The 17,773-nt window shown below is 41.4% G+C and overlaps 1 protein-coding gene across 9 annotated transcripts in view; it reads left to right on the forward strand.

The window, feature by feature from the left end:
- The window catches only part of CCSER2 (coiled-coil serine rich protein 2), a 159,112-nt gene that overhangs the window by 39,380 nt on the left and 101,959 nt on the right, over positions 1 to 17,773 (forward strand). For 7 of the 9 annotated variants that reach the window (XM_084904146.1, XM_084904147.1, XM_084904137.1 and 4 more), the window contains exons 2-3: positions 9,747 to 11,199; positions 12,768 to 12,964. The exons of the other annotated variants lie outside the window; for them this stretch is intronic. In XM_084904146.1, coding sequence (XP_084760272.1) covers positions 9,786 to 11,199; positions 12,768 to 12,964 — 1,611 coding nt within the window. In that variant the 5' untranslated portion in view covers positions 9,747 to 9,785. The remainder of the gene's footprint in view (positions 1 to 9,746; positions 11,200 to 12,767; positions 12,965 to 17,773) is intronic. 9 annotated transcript variants of the gene reach the window in all.

Genomic DNA, 17,773 nt, shown 5'->3' on the forward strand with positions numbered 1-17,773 from the left:
AACTTCTTTTCTTGCTGCTTTCAAGATTCTCTCTTTGTCTTTTTCCCTTGGCATTTTAAATATGATGTGTGTTGGTGTGGTCCTCTTTGGATTCCTTTTGTTTGTGGTTCTGTGTGCTTCCTGGACTTGTAAGTCTATTTCTTTCACCAGGTGGGGGAAGTTTTCTGATATTATTTCTTCAAATATATTTTTAGTATCTTGCACTCTCTCTTCTTCTGGCACCCCCATAATTCTGATGTTGGTATGCTTGAAGTTGTCCCAGAGGCTCCTTACACTATCTTCAACTTTCTGGATTTTTTTTCTTCTTGCTTTTCCAGAAGAGTGTCCTTTGGTTCTTTGTATTCCAAATCTTTGACCTGATTCTTGTGTTCCTCCAGTCTACTGTTGGATCTCTATATAATATTTTTTATTTTGGTCAGTTTATGTTTAATTTCTAGTTGGACCTCATTAAATTTATCAGCCTTTTCTAGGAAATTCTTGAAAAACCTTGAACTCTATATCCAGTCTTTTGTTTTCCATCTCTTTCGTTTGAGATCTGTTTTCTTGTCTCGGCATTTTTGCTGCTTCCCAGAGTTGGTAGGAATGGCTTTGTGTGTTTGGTGTCCTATATGGCCCAGTGGGTAGGCCTCCCCAGTTACCCGAGGTAAACCTCTTGGTGCTCTTCTTTGTGGACTGCGTGTACAGTCTTGTTGTAGTTAAGTCTTGATTGTTGTTGGTATCCTTGGGAGGAATTGACCTTCAGGCCAATTGGATGTGAGTATCACCTGTGTCTACTCTGGGATACCTTCTGTATTATAGACAGTCTTATAGGATCAGACTTGCAAAATTGCAAAAGCCTCTGCGCTTAGCTTGGATGGGGTGGAGTCTCAGGGCTGAGCTGACAGTTTTGGCTTCCTGTCAACCCTGCCCTGGTGCACTTGCCTGAGTTTCCGCCTGACCTCTGCCTTCCACGGCTCCCCTGAGTTTCTACCTGACTGTCCAGATTCCCCATGCAAGGGTGTGGGTGCCAAGGTCTCGCCTGGAATTGAGTTGGGTCTCTGTAGTCTGGAGCTTTTGACTCCTTCCATTATAGAGAGGCCGTGACAACCTCCGGGGTCAGACCTCTCTGTGCGCATTCACTCGTGCGCCACTGTATACCCTGCCCGCTGCAGCTCCTGGCTCCCTCAGTCTCCCAGTCTCGGAGTCTCCAGGTGCCTTCCTCTACAGCACATGTGTCAAACACAAGGCCCGCGGGCCAAATCCAGCCCGCCAGGCCTTGCAATGTGGCCCACACCGTGCTGTCATCACTGCACTCCGCTGTCAGTTTATGACATTGTCAGTTTATGACTGTTCAGTAAACCATTCGGCCCGCGATTTAGGCTGGATTTTAGATTTTGGCCCCTTCTCTGATTGAGTTCGACACCCCTACTCTACAGTCTGGACTCCCCCCGTATGAGCCTGGGTCCACGGAATTTCGGCCGGGGTTGGAGTTCAGTACAGTCGGAAAGGGTTCAGTGCAATCGGGGGCTTCCTTTCCCCTCCACCAGCCAGGCATTCGGCTGCATTTCCTCTCTGTGCACGCATCATCCTACCTCAGCGCTTTGCGGCTCCCAATCCAATCCGTGAGCCTCTCTCCTTTCTAGTTATAGACTTTCCACTCCGCCAGCTTTCCTGTGCTTTTGGATGATGTCCGTTCTGATTTTAGTTGTTTTGAAACTGTTGTGCGAGGCGGCAGCTGAGGTGTTTACCTAGGCCGCCATCTTGGTTCTCTCCCAGAACAAAGCCTTTAGAGTGGACCCAGGCTAGCCTAGCTCTGGCTAGTGTCTTGCCCCACTTAGATATTACAGTCAAGCACTTCATGAGCGGAAATTAATTTCTGCTTCAAAGCCAAACTCTTCAGTCTCTTCCAGAGACTTCAACTCTCGTTCCCCCTAAGGTGTCCTACTGCAGGCTCAGGCTGGCTCTGCCTGCAGTCTTCTCTGCAGGAGCAGTTGCAGCTGCCCTGGGCTCAGGGGGTTGAGGAAAAGCATCTCTGGGTGAGGATGTTGCCAGCCCAGCTCACAGGAGGGCTAAGCACTCCCTCCTGGTCCCACACTTGGAATGGCCCGTTCTGAGCTGCTCCCCTTCCCCCACAGAACTGTGACTGGTGAGGGAACCCATTGGGGATATCTGGAACTTCACAGAGCCAAACCAGCCTCCTTTCGGGAGTGGGGTTTGCATCCTGAAGGACAGGAAGACAGATTCTATCTCGACTTCCCAGGGCTGCCTGGCTGAACTCACAGAGAACCCAGATCAGCCTCCCAACAGTGCAGTTACAAAGCCCAACACTTGCCCATCCATCTTCCCGACAGAAGTCTTCTCAGGGGATACAGTCCAAAAATCCCAGCTCTGCATGGAATCAGTGTCCGCATGCCACAGGTCCAAGCAGGAGGGGTTGGAAAACAGCCCCGTGCAGGACTCAGACCTCTCCCAGCTCTAGTCTCAGCAAAACGGGGCTGACATTCCCAGCTCCACTAGTCCTCTCAACTCTCCGCAGTGCAGGCCCCACACCCCAACCTGCCTGCTCCTCTGTGCGCTAACCCCACAGGACTGAGGAGTCGGGGAGATTCCACAAGTGAGGGAAGAGGTTCCAACCTCGCACCTGAGGTGGGAGAATCCTTTCCTATTTCCCCAAGCCAAGCAGGTTAGTCACTCTGCGGCTCTGCACAATGCCTTTCAGGAAAGTAGAGGGTCCTTCAGGATCATTGCTGTGCAGCCCACAGGCCCCTCAATGAACTGAACATTGCAGTGCAGCCTTTCCAGAAGTCAGACCCCAGAGGGAACGTCTCGCTGGGCTGTTCCTTCACTGGGAGGGTGGTTTCCATGGTTCCCTCTGCTTATGAAATACGTTATGTGGGCTCTTATTTCACTCTCTGCTGCTGGGTTTGGGACCCCTGCGTGGTGTTGGGACCCCACATCTCAAGGGGAGGGAGCTTTGCAGGCAATATCACTGGGCTTCTCAGCTGGAGCACTTGCTCCAAGGGCTCCACCTTTCCACGACTCCCTTCTTGCTAGTCTATATGTTGTTTCTTCAGTGCTCCTTAGAGATATGTCCACTTAGCTACACTTCTCTTGGTTTCTCAAGTTGATTGTGCAGTATGTTAGCTGTAAACCCACGCCCTGACTGGGAGCAAGTGCATGCAGCCTCCAGTTCTCTGCAGCCGTCTTCAGTCATTGAGGCTTTGCTTTAGTAAATGTATGTTCTCAGTAAATTGTTCTCTGTTACAAAGAAGTATTAATGTAAAAACATTCAAACCTGTAAAGAAATTTTGGTGAGCCACTCTGCCGACAATTTCCGGGAAGCACAATCTCAATGGATTGGGGATAATGCTCCAAAGCAGTGGTTGCCAACAGGTGGTCCGTGAGGTCTGAAAGGTTGGAAACCGCTGCTCCAGAGAATGGTGTTTTTTGTTCACCTTGTTTTATACCTTACGTCAAAGGAGGAGTGGGTTATGTTGTTGCAGAAGATCAAAGAAATACCAATCATGTTTCCTAGAGAACGGGAGGGACCCCGTTTATTAATATTAGTGAACTATGGGAATAATTTCCAAATCAGAGTGAAGAAACACACAGAAGGCTTCACTTTTTAAAAAATATATATTTTATTGAATTTTACAGAGAGGAAGGGAGAGGGATAGAGAGTAGAAACATGGATGAGAGAGAAACATCCATCAGCTGCCTCCCGTACACCCTCTACTGGGGATGTGCCTGCAACCATGGTACATGCCCTTGACCTGAATCGAACCTGGGACCTTTCAGTCCGCAGACCGAGGCTCTATCCACTGAGCCACACTGGTTAGGGCAGAGAGCTTCACTTTTTATAATCTTCTGGGGTCTTTGTCTTGCAGTTATGGTCCTGCCCCTTTTTGTGGGCTTACAGGAAGGCTCCCAGGTTTTGGGGGCCCCCAGGCCATATCCAATGATCTGTCCTGGGGCCAGCGATAATGATCCCTTCCCCCCGACTAGGGCAGTGCACTGTTCACAATTTTTTTGGCCTGATACACCTTGTAAGACCAGTTTTCTCCTCAATATAAACTGTCCTGAAAATTTGTAAGCCATCTAGTTATACCTATATAGTGTAACATGACACACCAAAAAAGGTGAAGAAACTTTAAAAATAAGGTTCTTGTCTTTTTTAGCACTGAATTCTTCCCCCCCTTTAATTGGCTTACTTTTTGACATTTGAATAAGTGATAGTTACATACATCCCAGTTCATCTTGAACTTGGAGAAAGCTGATATAATGTCATAACAAATCATCACTATGGTTGGAGAGAAACTGAACCTTCAGAAAGAGTTGAACACTTACAATGAAGAAATATATTTTAAAATGTAAAATACTAATAATTAAAGTGAATACTTTTCAAAAACTAATGAAAAACAGACTATTAAGCAGATAGGTAATTATACTTTAATTCATTAAGCATTTCAAGATAGCCTGAAAATTAAATTGTATGGCTTTAGTCTAACTCATTCCCTGAATAAAGTGGACAAGATTATAACTTTGAATGCATATTGGAATTTCTTATATTTTTAATGTCATTAATAAATCGAAGAAAGAATTTCTACAGTTAGCCAAGATGAAAAAAACCCCCACAGTGTTATAACATTAAATGTAAATGATCCCAATACACCAGATTGGATAAAAATGCTAGATTCTATAAGTTTCTAATAAACTAATTGTAAATATAAAGAAACAGGCCAATTAAAGGTAAAAAGCTAGAAAGACACTGTGATTACGTAAATCAAATCTGGAAAGATTAAATTAATATCAAAGTAAATTTCAGAGCATATAATATTAACAGGGATCAAGAAAGTCAAATTACAGATATAAAAGTTAATTTATCAAAAACACAATGATCCTAAACATTTTTGAAATATATTTTTATTGATTTCAGTGAGGAAAGGACAGGGTGAGAGACAGAGAAACTTCAATATGAGAAAGAATCATTGATTGGCTGCCTTCTGCATGTCCCCACGTAGGGATTGACACACCAGCATGTGCCTTGGCCCTGACCTCAACATGAAGTCCATTGGCAATAGATTAGGGAGGCGGGAAAAACTAAAGGGCATTGGGAGTGGGGCGGGGAGAACCTCTGGGATTGGATAGAAAGTAAAATGATAGACACATTTCTTAGGTGAGTACAGGATAGTTAACAGTCAACAACTAACAGGATAGCAATGATAATGAAGGAATTTGTGATATCTGTTCTGGGCCCAGGCATATTAGGTTGTGCCCCAAGGGGTCCAGAAAAAGGGGAGTTACAAGTTACCCAGACATTTCAAGGATATGTTATCTTAGATGAAAAAAACCCAAAAATCCAGATAACAGGCTCAGTTAAGGTAAAGGCTGACCTTGTCTGGGAAGATACAGCCCTAGGAGTGACTACCCACCATCACTGCTTTTAGTTTAATTTCAGACCATCATCCTTTGTGAGGACTTTATAGAGTCTGCAAGACGGCCATGCAGGCCAGGCCAGCATGTGGCCCTCCCATCCACAGAACTCACTGGGGATTTCCTCACTTTCATTTTTATGTTTTCTTTCAGATTGGGCTTTTTCTTTGTTTCTCTTGCTATTGTCCTTTGTTTCTCCCCTTCCTCTCACCCCTTGTTTGTATAGTTGAATGGCCATTCCTTCTTATCTTGGTAAAGGCTTAGCCGGACAAGACAAGATTGCATGTTTGCCCTGAGGTACTATGGGTTAATTAGCTGTGACTTTGTTTTCTCCTTTCACTGGACCCCCTGACTACACTTCTGAGCATGGTGTGGTTCTCTGTTTAGAATAGGTGGTATTGGGGGGATAGCTCTGCCTTAGGCTCTCCTTCCTGTGTCTTTAGAACTTGTTGTGTCTTGTCCTGGCTCTTTCTACCCTGCTGAGGTGTAGTATCTTTTCAGGGGCTCAGACCCTTCCCTCAACTTGGAATTAAACAGGTTCTGGTGTCCATGCCAAATTGGATATTTCTATCCAAACTAGAAGATAGTTATTAAAATTTTCAAGGTTTACTCCCTCACCCATTTTTCTCATTATTGCTTCCAGGAAGTGTAATCAGGCGAGGATAGGAGCCAGACCATACTGCATACTATACAGAATGTTTCTGGCCACTACTTTCTTTCTTTCTTTTTCTTTCTTTCTTTCTTTCTTTCTTTCTTTCTTTCTTTTTTTTTTTTTTTTTTTAAATAATGGAGGTGAGTCACCATAATTAATTTATTAACTTTAAAATATATATATATTTCATTGATTTTGTACAGAGAGGAAGGGAGAGAGATACAGAGTTAGAAACATCGATGAGAGAGAGTCATCGATCAGCTGCCTCTTGCACACCCCCTACTGGGGATATGCCTGCAACCAAGGTACGTGCCCTTGACCGGAATCGAACCCGGGACCCTTCAGTCCCCAAGCCAACGCCCTATCCATTGAGCCAAACCGGTTTTGGCTCTTTTTTTTTTTTTTTTTTTTTTTTTTTTTTTAATTTTCTCCATCACCATTGATCCCCTCTGTACCCTCCTCTACCCATTCCTCTCCCCCTGCAATCACTATACTGTTGTCCCTATCCATGAATTCTTTTTCTTTTTTTTCTTTTTTTTTTGCTCAATTTCTCTACCTTCCAGCAACCCTCCCCTCCCCCCACAGCTGTTTAGTTTAAACAGTTTCTTGTTTGCAGCTGGTGGTTTTTGTTTGTTTGTTTTTTGTTTGTTTGTTTTAAATCCTCACCAGAGGATATGTTTCCATTGATTTTATTTAAAAATATATATATATTTTATTGATTTTTTACAGAGAGGAAGGGAGAGAAATAGAAAGTAAGAAACATCCATGAGAGAGAAACATCAATCAGCTGCCTCCTGCACATCCCCCACTGAGGATGTGCCCCTACAACCATGGTACATGCCCTTGACCTGAATCAAATCTGGGACCGACCTTTCAGACCACAGGCCGATGCTCTATTCACTGAACCAAACCAGTTAGGGCTGTTTCCATTAATTTTAGGGAGAGAGGACAGAAGAAAGAAAAACATGGATGTGATAGAGAAATATCTATTGGTTGGGGATTGAAACCGCAACCTGGAGTATGTGCCCTGAACAGGATTTGTACCATGACCCTTCAGTGCACACAATGCTGCTCCAACCAACTGAGCCACGTGGCCAGACCAGCTGGATTTTTGGCTAAAAAAAAATAATACACACTTTCACACCTACATACATATGTATGTGTATTTTTCCTTTTTATTAGTTATTGGGGACAGGAAATTCGATTATTCTGCTTCAGGCTACCATCTTTACTTGAAAGTCTGTGTGATTTCCTAAATATTATTTTTGACATAATACATATGCACTTTAAAACTGATAATTCTAAAGGTCAGGGATGACTTGGAACCAAATTTTTAACTAAATAAAATTAACAAATTAAAAACAATATAAGCTACTAAGCTTAAAAATATCAATGACCTTAAAGCATGCATATTTCTTTCATTTGCATTCTCTTGGGTATGCTTTTATAAAATTTGTATATAACTGCAATAAACATATAATGACCGTATTTTAATGTTAGGGTAAACATTTTAATATTTTTTATCTCATCTTTTTAACCTCATCATATGTCATATCATAATTTATTAAACAGTTACTCAAATAGAAGACATTGTTGTTTCTAGTTTTATGTCTTTGTGTGTGCATTTAACCTTTTTGTGTTTATTTTATTACCTTTAAAATAGAGAGGTTCAGATTAATGGACTAATCAACTTTATTAAATCATTATACTTCGTACACTGGCACTAAACAGAGTGTCTATTTATATTACTGGATAAAAATTATTTTGAGATTGTTGCCTAAAATGACAGCTGAGCCCTAACAGGTTCCGCTCAGTGGATAGAGTGTCAGATGCCTGTAGATTGAAAGGTCCCAGGTTTGATTCTGGTCAAGGGCATGCACCTTGGTTGTGGGCACATCCCCAGTAAGGGGTGTGCAGGAGGCAGCTGATCGATGTTTCTCTCTCATTGATGTTTCTAACTCTCTATCCCTATCCCTTCCTCTCTGTAAAAAATCAATAAAATATATTTTTAAAAAATGACAGCTGATATCTCAGCCTTTAAAAATATATTTTATTGATTTTGTATAGATAGGAAGGGAGAGAGATACAGAGTTAGAAACATCGATGAGAGAGAGTCATCGATCAGCTGCCTCTTGCACACCCCCTACTGGGGATATGCCCGAAACCAAGGTACATGCCCTTGACCGGAATCGAACCCGGGACCCTTCAGTCCCCAAGCCGACACTCTGTCCATTGAGCCAAACTGGTTTCGGCTAATATCTCAGCCTTTAATGCTATCAGATTTTTTGAGCTATTGTATTCTTTTCTTACATCCTTCTAATGACTTGAATAATGAAAGTTTAAAAAAATGTATTATAGTTCTTATAAGATAATGTATGCTTATAAAAAAAAAAAAATCACATGTTAGTGTTTTTAAAGGAGATAGTACCCAAAGTGAAAAAAATATTTTGGGTAAAAATTAAAAGATATGCTATAGAAGTATGTTTTTTGTTGCTGTTTTTAATAGTCTTTGGTATTCTAATTTTATTATTGATCTTGCTATCATCCATAGTCTAGGTTTATAAAAGTGTTCATTAAGAGTCTTATAAGAATCATGAGTAGCTTTTGGGCTTTGCCACATTTAATTATATAAGAATTCTAGAGGCCCGGTGCATGAAATTCGTGTATGGTGTGTTGGGGATGTCCCTCGGCCCATCCTGCACCCTCTTCAATCTGGGACCCCTCGAGGGACTGCCTGTTTAGGCCTGATCCCACCAGGACCGGGCCTAAATGGGGAGTCGGACATCCTTCTCACAATCCAGGACTGCTGGCTCCCAACTGCTCGCCTGCCTGCCTTCCTGATTGCCCCTAACCACTTCTGCCTGCCAGCCTGATCACCCCCTAACCACTTCCCTGTCAGCCTGATTGATGTCTAACTGTTCCCCTGACAGCCTGTTTGCCCCCAACTTCCCTCCTCTGCTGGACTGATCACCCACTACTGCCCTCCTTTGCAGGTCTGGTCCCACCAACTTACGTGGTGGCCATCTTGTGTCCACATGGGGGCAGCCGTCTTGTGTATTGGAGTGATGATCAATCTGCACATTACTCTTTCATTAGATAAATAGAGGCCTGGAGCATGGGTGGGGGCCAACTGGTTTGCCCTGAAAGGGTGTCCTGGATCAGGGTGGGTGGGGATTCCTTTGGGATGTGGCGTGGCCTGGGTGAGGGGCCTGTGGTGGTTTGCAGGCCGGCCATGCCCCCCTGGCGACCTAAGTGGAGGCCCTGGTATCTAGGATTTATTTATCTTCTGTAATTGAAACTTTGTAGCCTAGAGCGGAGCCAAGCCTTCTGCTTGCTCTGTGGTGGCAGCCATTTCTGTTGGGATTTATTTAACTTTATAATTGAAACTTTGTAGCCTTAAGCGGAGACTTGGGCCAGCCAGGGTGTGCGGAAAGCTTGGTGTCCTCCATTGCAGGGGAAACCCAAGCCTCCCTCCTGATCTCTCTGTGGCCGAATCCATCTTGGTTGGGTTAATTTGCATACTCATGCCTGATTAGCATTTGGGCATGTCTTATTGGTGAAGCAGAGTTATGGTTAATTTGTATATTACTCTTTTATTAGATAGGATGCATTCATATTATGTAACAATCAATGTAATTATCCTTATTTAGGAATGTTTAATCTATTTTTATTCTCTCCTCAGATTCTGTCAAATTTTAAGAACAAATGTACTTTATAGCTCATGGAAGAAAAAACACAAATCAAGACATATTTGGGTTCCAAGTTGCCAAAGTATGGAACAAAATCTGTAAGAAGTACACTGCAGCCAATGCCAACTGGGACACCTGTGGTTAATTTATTGGGAACTTCCAAAACTAGCAGCATCAAAAGTTACATAAAAAATAATGGCTCTGATTGTCCATCATCCCATTCATTTAATTGGAGAACAGCAGCTAAATACCAGCTTAGTGCACCAAGTGCTGAGGAACCTAATGATACTCAAAGTTCACATGATAAAGTAATTGATCCTGCAAAACATCCACCTGCTCAAGGAATGTTTGCTAAAAATGGGATAAAGGGAGATTTGAAAGGTGTTTCTTTTCCATCAAACTTAGCAAAGCCATCTACCATGTTTGTGTCATCTACAGAGGAATTAAAACAAAAGTCTTTGTCTGGACCATCCAGTTTGGGTAAATTCACCAAAGGCACAATATTAGGAAGGACTTCATATTCTCTGGTCAGTGCTCCAACATCGCAGTTGAGTGGGTTTTATGTAAATCGATCAGCTAGTAGCATACAGAGGCCTAGAGCAAACTCCTGTGCTACCAGAAGCAGTTCTGGAGAAAGCTTAGCACAATCCCTAGATAATATTAAATCCCTTACTTGTGAAAAAATGGTAAGGTCACAGAGTTTTTCACATTCCATTCAGAATTCATTCTTTCCACCTTCATCTATAACCAGATCACATTCCTTCAATAGAGCTGCAGATCTTAAGCCTTATCAGAATCAACATCTACCCATTAGAATACCTCTGAGGTCAAGTATGCTAACAAGAAATTCCCAGCAGTCTGAACTTCTCAATGGGCATGAACATTTAGGGTATGGATTTAATAGGCCTTATGCTGCTGGTGGGAAGAAGTTGGCGTTATCAAATGGCCCAGGTGTAGCTTCCACTTTGGGGTATAGGATGGTCCATCCCGCTCTACTGAAATCTAGCAAATCTCCATTTTCTGGGACTATCACAGTTGATGGTAATAAAAATTCACCTGCTGGCACATGTGTAGGGGAAGATACTGAACTTTTGGCTAAGGACAGAGCTACCAACAAGGACCCAGGACTAACTGAAAATAATAGTGATAGAACAGAAAATGGCCAGACCATGAAGCATGATGCTAAAATTAGATACCTGAGTGATGATGTGGATGACATTTCCTTATCTTCTTTGTCATCTTCTGATAAGAATGATTTAAGTGAAGACTTTAGTGATGATTTTATAGACTTAGAAGACTCCAACAGAGCTACAGTAACTCCGGAGGAAAATTCTCACAAAGAAGAAAAGCATAAAAATACACCACCAATGGATATATTTGGTTCCCCCACGGAAAATGAAAAATCCTTCAGTAAAGCTGATGAGTGGATGGATAAAAGTGTTTCTGGTAAATATTAATATCCTTAAGTTTATTTGCTTTCTCCTAGATTATATAACTGAAGTTATATTTAGGATTATCTTCTGATTAATTCCATGAAACTATCAATTTCATGGAGGATGGATCTAGATAAAATAGAAATATGGCAACATTTTCCTTTCTTGTGACTTTTGTTCCCCATCCTATTTTTCACTTTATGTATAACATCAATGAAAACATTATCCTAAAGTTTCTTACCTTTTTCTGTTTTGGCTGTCCCACACAGGCTTATTCCTACCTACTTCAAAAAGCTCCCTGCCCCCACTTCTTCCAACAGGTGGCATGCCATTTTAAACCATCTCTTTTCTTAGGGGTAGTAGATCATTGCTATTTGTTAAGAGTAAAGTTATACTGCCGAAACCGGTTTGGCTCAGTGGGAGAGCGTTGGTCTGTGGACTGAAAGGTCCCGTGTTCGATTCCGGTCAAGGGCATGTACCTTGGTTGCGGGCACATCCCCGGTAGGGGCTGTGCAGGAGGCAGCTGGTCGATGATTCTCTCTCATCGATGTTTCTAACTCTCTATCCCTCTCTCTTCCTCTCTGTAAAAAATCAATAAAATATATTAAAAAAAAAAAAGAGTGAAGTTATACCAAAGGTAAATGAGCAGTTATGTCTAATCTAAAGAATTTTCTTATCCTAGGAAATTTTAATTTTTTTAATGGAAGACTTAGATTTCTTGTTATGGCAAGCTTTTTATAGTTAATGTTTTTAAAAATATGTATTTATTGGTTTCAGAGAGGAAGGGAGGAGAGAGAGAAAAATATCAACAATTAGAGGAAATCATTGATTGGCTGCCTCCTGCACGATTCTCTACTGGGTATCGAGCCTACAACTCTGGCATGTGCCCTTGACCGTAATCAAACCTGGGACCCTTCACTTCATAGGCTGATGCTCTATCTTCTAAGCCAAACCAGCCAGAAGTATAGTTTATACTTTCAGAAAAACCTTTATTTTTTTTAATTGAGGAAACTGAGATGGCACATGTTAAACATTTATTTTTGGTTATCTTAGCACTAAAAGCCACAGAAAATTTATCTGTGTGCCCATATAGTCTGAAAATAGAACAAACTGAAGGGTAAGGCATGTGGCCTGGTCAAGGCACTAGGCCATATTTAGAGATGTACAGAACCCGTGACTGCCTGAGAATCTTCTGTTAGGAGTGACTGCCTGTAGAACTTGTTTCCTGGGGGAAGGAGTTTCCCAGCCAGCGTTTAAATGTAAATATATTAGGAGCTATTAAGGGAATATTAGGCTTTACTTTCATTTCTAGAAATGTTGCAGAAGTGAAAGATGGCTCAGTGAATTTTATTTATATTGGTAAACATTTCAGTAGGTTATTTTCGAGATTTTACTTCTGGATTTATTTATTGTTTAGAAGTTAGAAAATGCTATATTTATTAATGATTTTTGCTATAATATATCACATTTTTATCTTGTAATATTTATAAAAATAAGTTATATTTTTGGAACCTGAAAAATAATTATATTTTTGTGAATTAATAACTGTTTTCTCTCTCTTTTAAAAAAAATCATTTGAAGACAGGAGTGAAGGTACAAAACATACTTCTGGGAGTAACTTGGTTTCACCAGATACGGATTTCAGAGCTGGTTCTTCATTTGAACTCTCTCCATCTGATAGCTCTGATGGAACATACATGTGGGATGAAGAGGGCTTGGAGCCCATTGGAAATGTCCACCCAATTGGGAGCTATGAGTCCTCCGAAATGAATAGCATAGTACGTATGGTTTCTATACACTTTTGAAATGGTTTATCTTACTGCAGAGAGACTCGTGATACTGACTGGGTTATTTTTTAGGTACTGAATTAACTCTCCAAGTTGGAGAATGGAAATTTATATATGTCAAGGGCCTGTAAAATATCTGATCTTTATACACTGTAAAGCATATATTTGTGTCATGTGACATGTGAATTAAATATACTTTCATCTTCGTAATACACATATACATAGAGACATCAAGATAGGCTAATGCTTCTCAAAGTGGTGGTTGCGGGGGGAGGGCAATGTTGAGATCTGATAAAAAAATTGAGGGTAAGGGAGGGAGGGGGGCAATAAAAAAAATCAATAAAATATGTAAAATAAATAAATAAATAAATAAAAATAAATAAAAATTGAGGGTAGACACCAGGAACGCTGCTTAATGTTGCCATTCTTTGGTGAATGCTCCTAATACACAGAACAGCACCCACAGCAAAGATGTATCCTACCCACGATGTCAGTAGTGCTTCTGTTGAGAAACCATCAGGTAACATTAAGAGCCAACTCTCAGGGCTTAATGCAATAAAAAATTATTTTTTATTCTTACAAAATCAGTTGTAGGTATGAACAACTCTCGGGTAGCTGTCGTGCGTGTTCTAAGCTGTCTTAACCTTGGGGCTTTAACATCTCCTTTAGAGGTTCTGTCTTGTCATTGTGGTAGAGGAAGAATGCCTATGGGTCTAAAATGTGCAATTACTTGTTTTGGCCTGCAGATGGCACATAGAACTTGCACATAAAACTATTGAGCCAAACTAGTGTTATGTACTAAGAAATTTTCCTGTTGTCTGAAAGGCAGTGAAGCCAGATATGGATGAGTACTAGAAGACCTGCTATTCATCTATACATGCAAATTTTAAGAAACATTGCAAGTAATGTGTATGATATGCTCTATGAGTAAAGTGTAGTTGGTATATTTAAAGGGACTCATTATACTTAATATATAGTAGTAAATATATGGTTTTCCAGTAGGTATATAGGAAACTGGTAGTCTTTGTGCATTTACTAAATTCCAGGCAATGTAATTTTGTTGTTAATCCTCACTAGAGGGCATATACTTTTTCCCATTTATTTTCAGAGAGTGGAAGGAGGAGGGGAGGTAAGAGAGAGAGAGAGGGTCAAGAAGAGACAGACAGACAGACAGACAATGATTGATCAACCCAGGTATGTGTGATGTGCAGGCCGACTACTGTACCATGCCATCCAGGGTCAGGCAATGTAATTCTTTATACTCATATTAATGACCCAGCATGGGAAATCACGCGAGACCAGGGACCCCCGAGTCCTGCTGGCGCTGCGGGACCCAGAGTTAAGTCCTGTCCACCTGTGTGCGCTTTGCTGCACATGAAACCCACCCAGCCACACACGCCTTGTTGCACATGCAGCCTCCTGGCGACTGGTCTTTGGTCGTTATGGCATTATGACCACTGCGTTTTTATTATATAGATAAACCTGTAACTTGGAAAAAATAAGCATCGTTACCAAGGGCTTAAGTTTCACAAACAGAGAGAGGATACAGATTTAATTCAGAGAGACTGTTTCTATCCTATTAGATGAAGGAAGTTAAGAAAAGAGTATGACTTATGGCCTTAATTGCTTTTTCTTCTTTTCTTTTTTGAATGTTTTTGTTTTGTGGGTTTTTAAAAATATATTTTATTGATTTTTTACAGAGAGGAAGGGAGAGGAATAGAGTTAGAAATATTGATCAGCTGCCTCCTACACACCTACTGGGAATGTGCTCACAACCAAGCCCTTGACCTGAATCGAACCTGGGACCTTTCAATCTGCAGGCCAATGCTCTATCCACTGAGCCAAACCAGTTAGGGCCTTATGTGTTTTCTTATTACTACGACTTTCTAAAGTGACTGATTGAAATAGAAATGAACATTGTGTCCAGCAGATGGCAGCAATAAGCCACTTAGTACCTGACATTTCTTAGTTCACCATCTTTAGTTACTCATTGCGCTTTTTGTCTTAAGGCCTCTTTTTTCCGATAACAGTATGTTTCACCAGTTTTATTTACATATTTTTTTAGCCTTTTCTTGTAAAACTTTTTGACACATAGCAAATAGGTTATTATTATTTTTTAAATGCAGGCTTTTTCTTTTAACCTGTGAGTTTAGTCCCTTTATGTTGCATTTATTGATATACTGGGACTTCATTCTGCCATCTTATTATTTTATTTAAATCGTTTCACTTTCTCTGTTTTTTTTTTTTTTTCCTTTCTCCTTTTCCCCCCTAAAGTAGTCTAAATGAATATCATTATTTTAAAATGTTCTCATTTTCTTTGGTTTCTCTATTGCTTCTCACCAAAGGCCTTTCCTGACCCTCATGTCTGTCATCTCTGTGGCCTTCCATTCGCTCCCTCTCCCCTTCAGCCACCACCACAGTTGGCTTGTCTCTACAGCAGTGCTCCTTCCAGCTCAGGTGGAGGTAAGGAGCTTTCAGGGGAATGTAAGTCAAATGGTGTCACTACTAATACAGCTTATTTCAGCCCACTATTTAGTACAGTTAACACTGTTTTTCATAGCAAGGAAATGCATTGTGGTGCAAGCTCCTTATCATAGATCCTAAATACACTGTGTGGACTGACTTTATTGCATAGCACTTATCTAGAATCTAGGCTATTTTTTTTGTTTAAATACAGTGTTTTGTTGAGATAATTTACATACAGTAAAATGCACAAATCATTTTTTAAAAATTTTTTTAAAATAAATTTTTATTGTTCATATTATTACAAATGTTCATTCCCCCCGCCCCCCATTGCTCTCCTCCACCAGATTCCCATCCCACCCTCTGCCCTTTCCCCACCCTCCATTGTCCTCATCCATAGATGCACAGTTTATGTTCAGTCTCTTCCCACATCCCCCTCTCCCCCTTTCCCCGAGAATCGTCAGTTCACTCCCCTTCCATACCTCTGATTCTATTATATTCAACAGTTAATATTGTTCATCAGATTTTTTTTGAATTTCCTTGGTTTTTAGATTCACTTGTTGATAGTTACGTATTTGTTGTTCATAATTTTTATCTTTATTTACTTTCTCTTCCGAAAGAACCCCCTTCAGCAATTCATATAATTCTGGTTTGGTGGTGATGAACTCCTTTAGCTTTTTTTTATTACTGAAGCTTTTTATCTAGCCTTCGATTCTGAGTGATAGCTTTGCTGGATAGATTATCTTTGGCTGTAGGTTTTTACTATTCAACACCTTGAATATTTCTTGCCATTCCCGTCTGGCCTGCATGGTTTCTGTTGAGAAATCAGCTGACAATCGTATAGGTGCTCCTTTATAGGTAACTACCTGCTTTGCTCTTGCTGCTTTTAATATTCTCTTTGTCTTTTGCTCTTGGAATTTTAATTATGATTTGTCTTGGTGTGGTCCTCTTTGGATTCCTTTTGTTTGGAGTTCTGTGCGCTTCCTGGACTTGTAAGTCTAATTCTTTCACCAGGTGGGGGGAGTTTTCTGTCACTATTTCTTTCAGTATGTTTTCGATATCTTGCTCTCTCTCATCTTCTGGGACCTCCATAATTCTGATGTTGGTTCATTTGAAGTTGTCCCAGAGGTTTCTTACATTATCTTCAATTTTCTGGATTCTCTTGTCTTCTTGCTTCTGCGGAGGAGTGTCTTCTGGCTCTTTATGTTCGAAATCTTTTACTTGATTCTTGTGATATTCCATTCTGTTTTTAGGACTCTGTATAATATTTTTTATTTCAGACAATGTATTCTTTATTTCTTGTTGATCCCTATCATTTCTCGTTGATTCCTTATTAATTCTAGTTGATCCCTTTTCATATCCTCATAGATCTTATCGACCTTTTCTAGGAAATTCTTGAAAAACCTTATAAGCGTAGATTTGAATTCTATATCCAGTCACTTTTTGTCCTCCATTTCTTTCGTTTGTATTTTGTATTTCGTTGTCACATTTTCGCAGCTTCTTTGATGGGGTGGAGTTTCAGGGTGGAGCCTACAGCCTTGGCTTCCGTCAGCCCCACCCTGTGCGGCTCCTGAGTCTCAGGGTCCTTCAGTACTTGCTGTAAGCACCTCTGAGAGAAAGGTGCCCTTGATTTTCGCCTGCTACCAAACAGTCTAGGCTCGCCCGCAATGGGCCTGGAACTGGGTTCAGTTCAGTTGGAAGTGGAGTTGGAGGTGGCGTTCAGAGCAGTCTGGAGCTTTTGTCTCCTCCTCGCCAGGGCAATCCCGCAGCACAGCCAACCGTCCAGTCACTGTGCACAATATGCGCACCTCTGGGACCTCCTTTCGCCGCTCCCCCAGAGTTCCACCTTACAGCCCAGCTCCCTATGGATGAGCGTGGGCCCCCGGGGTCTGGCCTAGAACTGGGGTTCAGAGCAGTTGGAACTGGAGCCCAGCACAGTCGGAGCTTTTATCTCCTTCCTGCTAGGGAACGCCAGCCAGGCACTCGGCCTCCCTCCTCTCCGGCTCCGTCCTCTCCGCGCACCGCGTGTCTCCGTACCTTGGGCTTTTACAGCTCCTCCGCTCTTCCTTCTGGTTTTCTCCTTGCTTCTCGTTGTAGAATTTCCAGTCAGTCGACTTTCCTGTAGTTCTGGGTAATGTCCATTTTATATTTTAGTTGTATTTTATTGAAACTGTTGTGTGCGGCTGCGGCTAGGTGTTTACCTGTGCAGCCATCTTGGATTCTCCGCACAAATCATTTTCATACATTACAGGGAATTGGAAAATTTGTGTATATTTATTTAACAATCATTTACATGTTTCCTGTGCTTTTCAATCATTCAACCCCCACTAGAGGCAT

This window comes from Pipistrellus hanaki (assembly GCF_964339955.1).
Source record: "Pipistrellus hanaki genome assembly, chromosome: 14".
Lineage (NCBI taxonomy): Eukaryota > Metazoa > Chordata > Mammalia > Chiroptera > Vespertilionidae > Pipistrellus > Pipistrellus hanaki.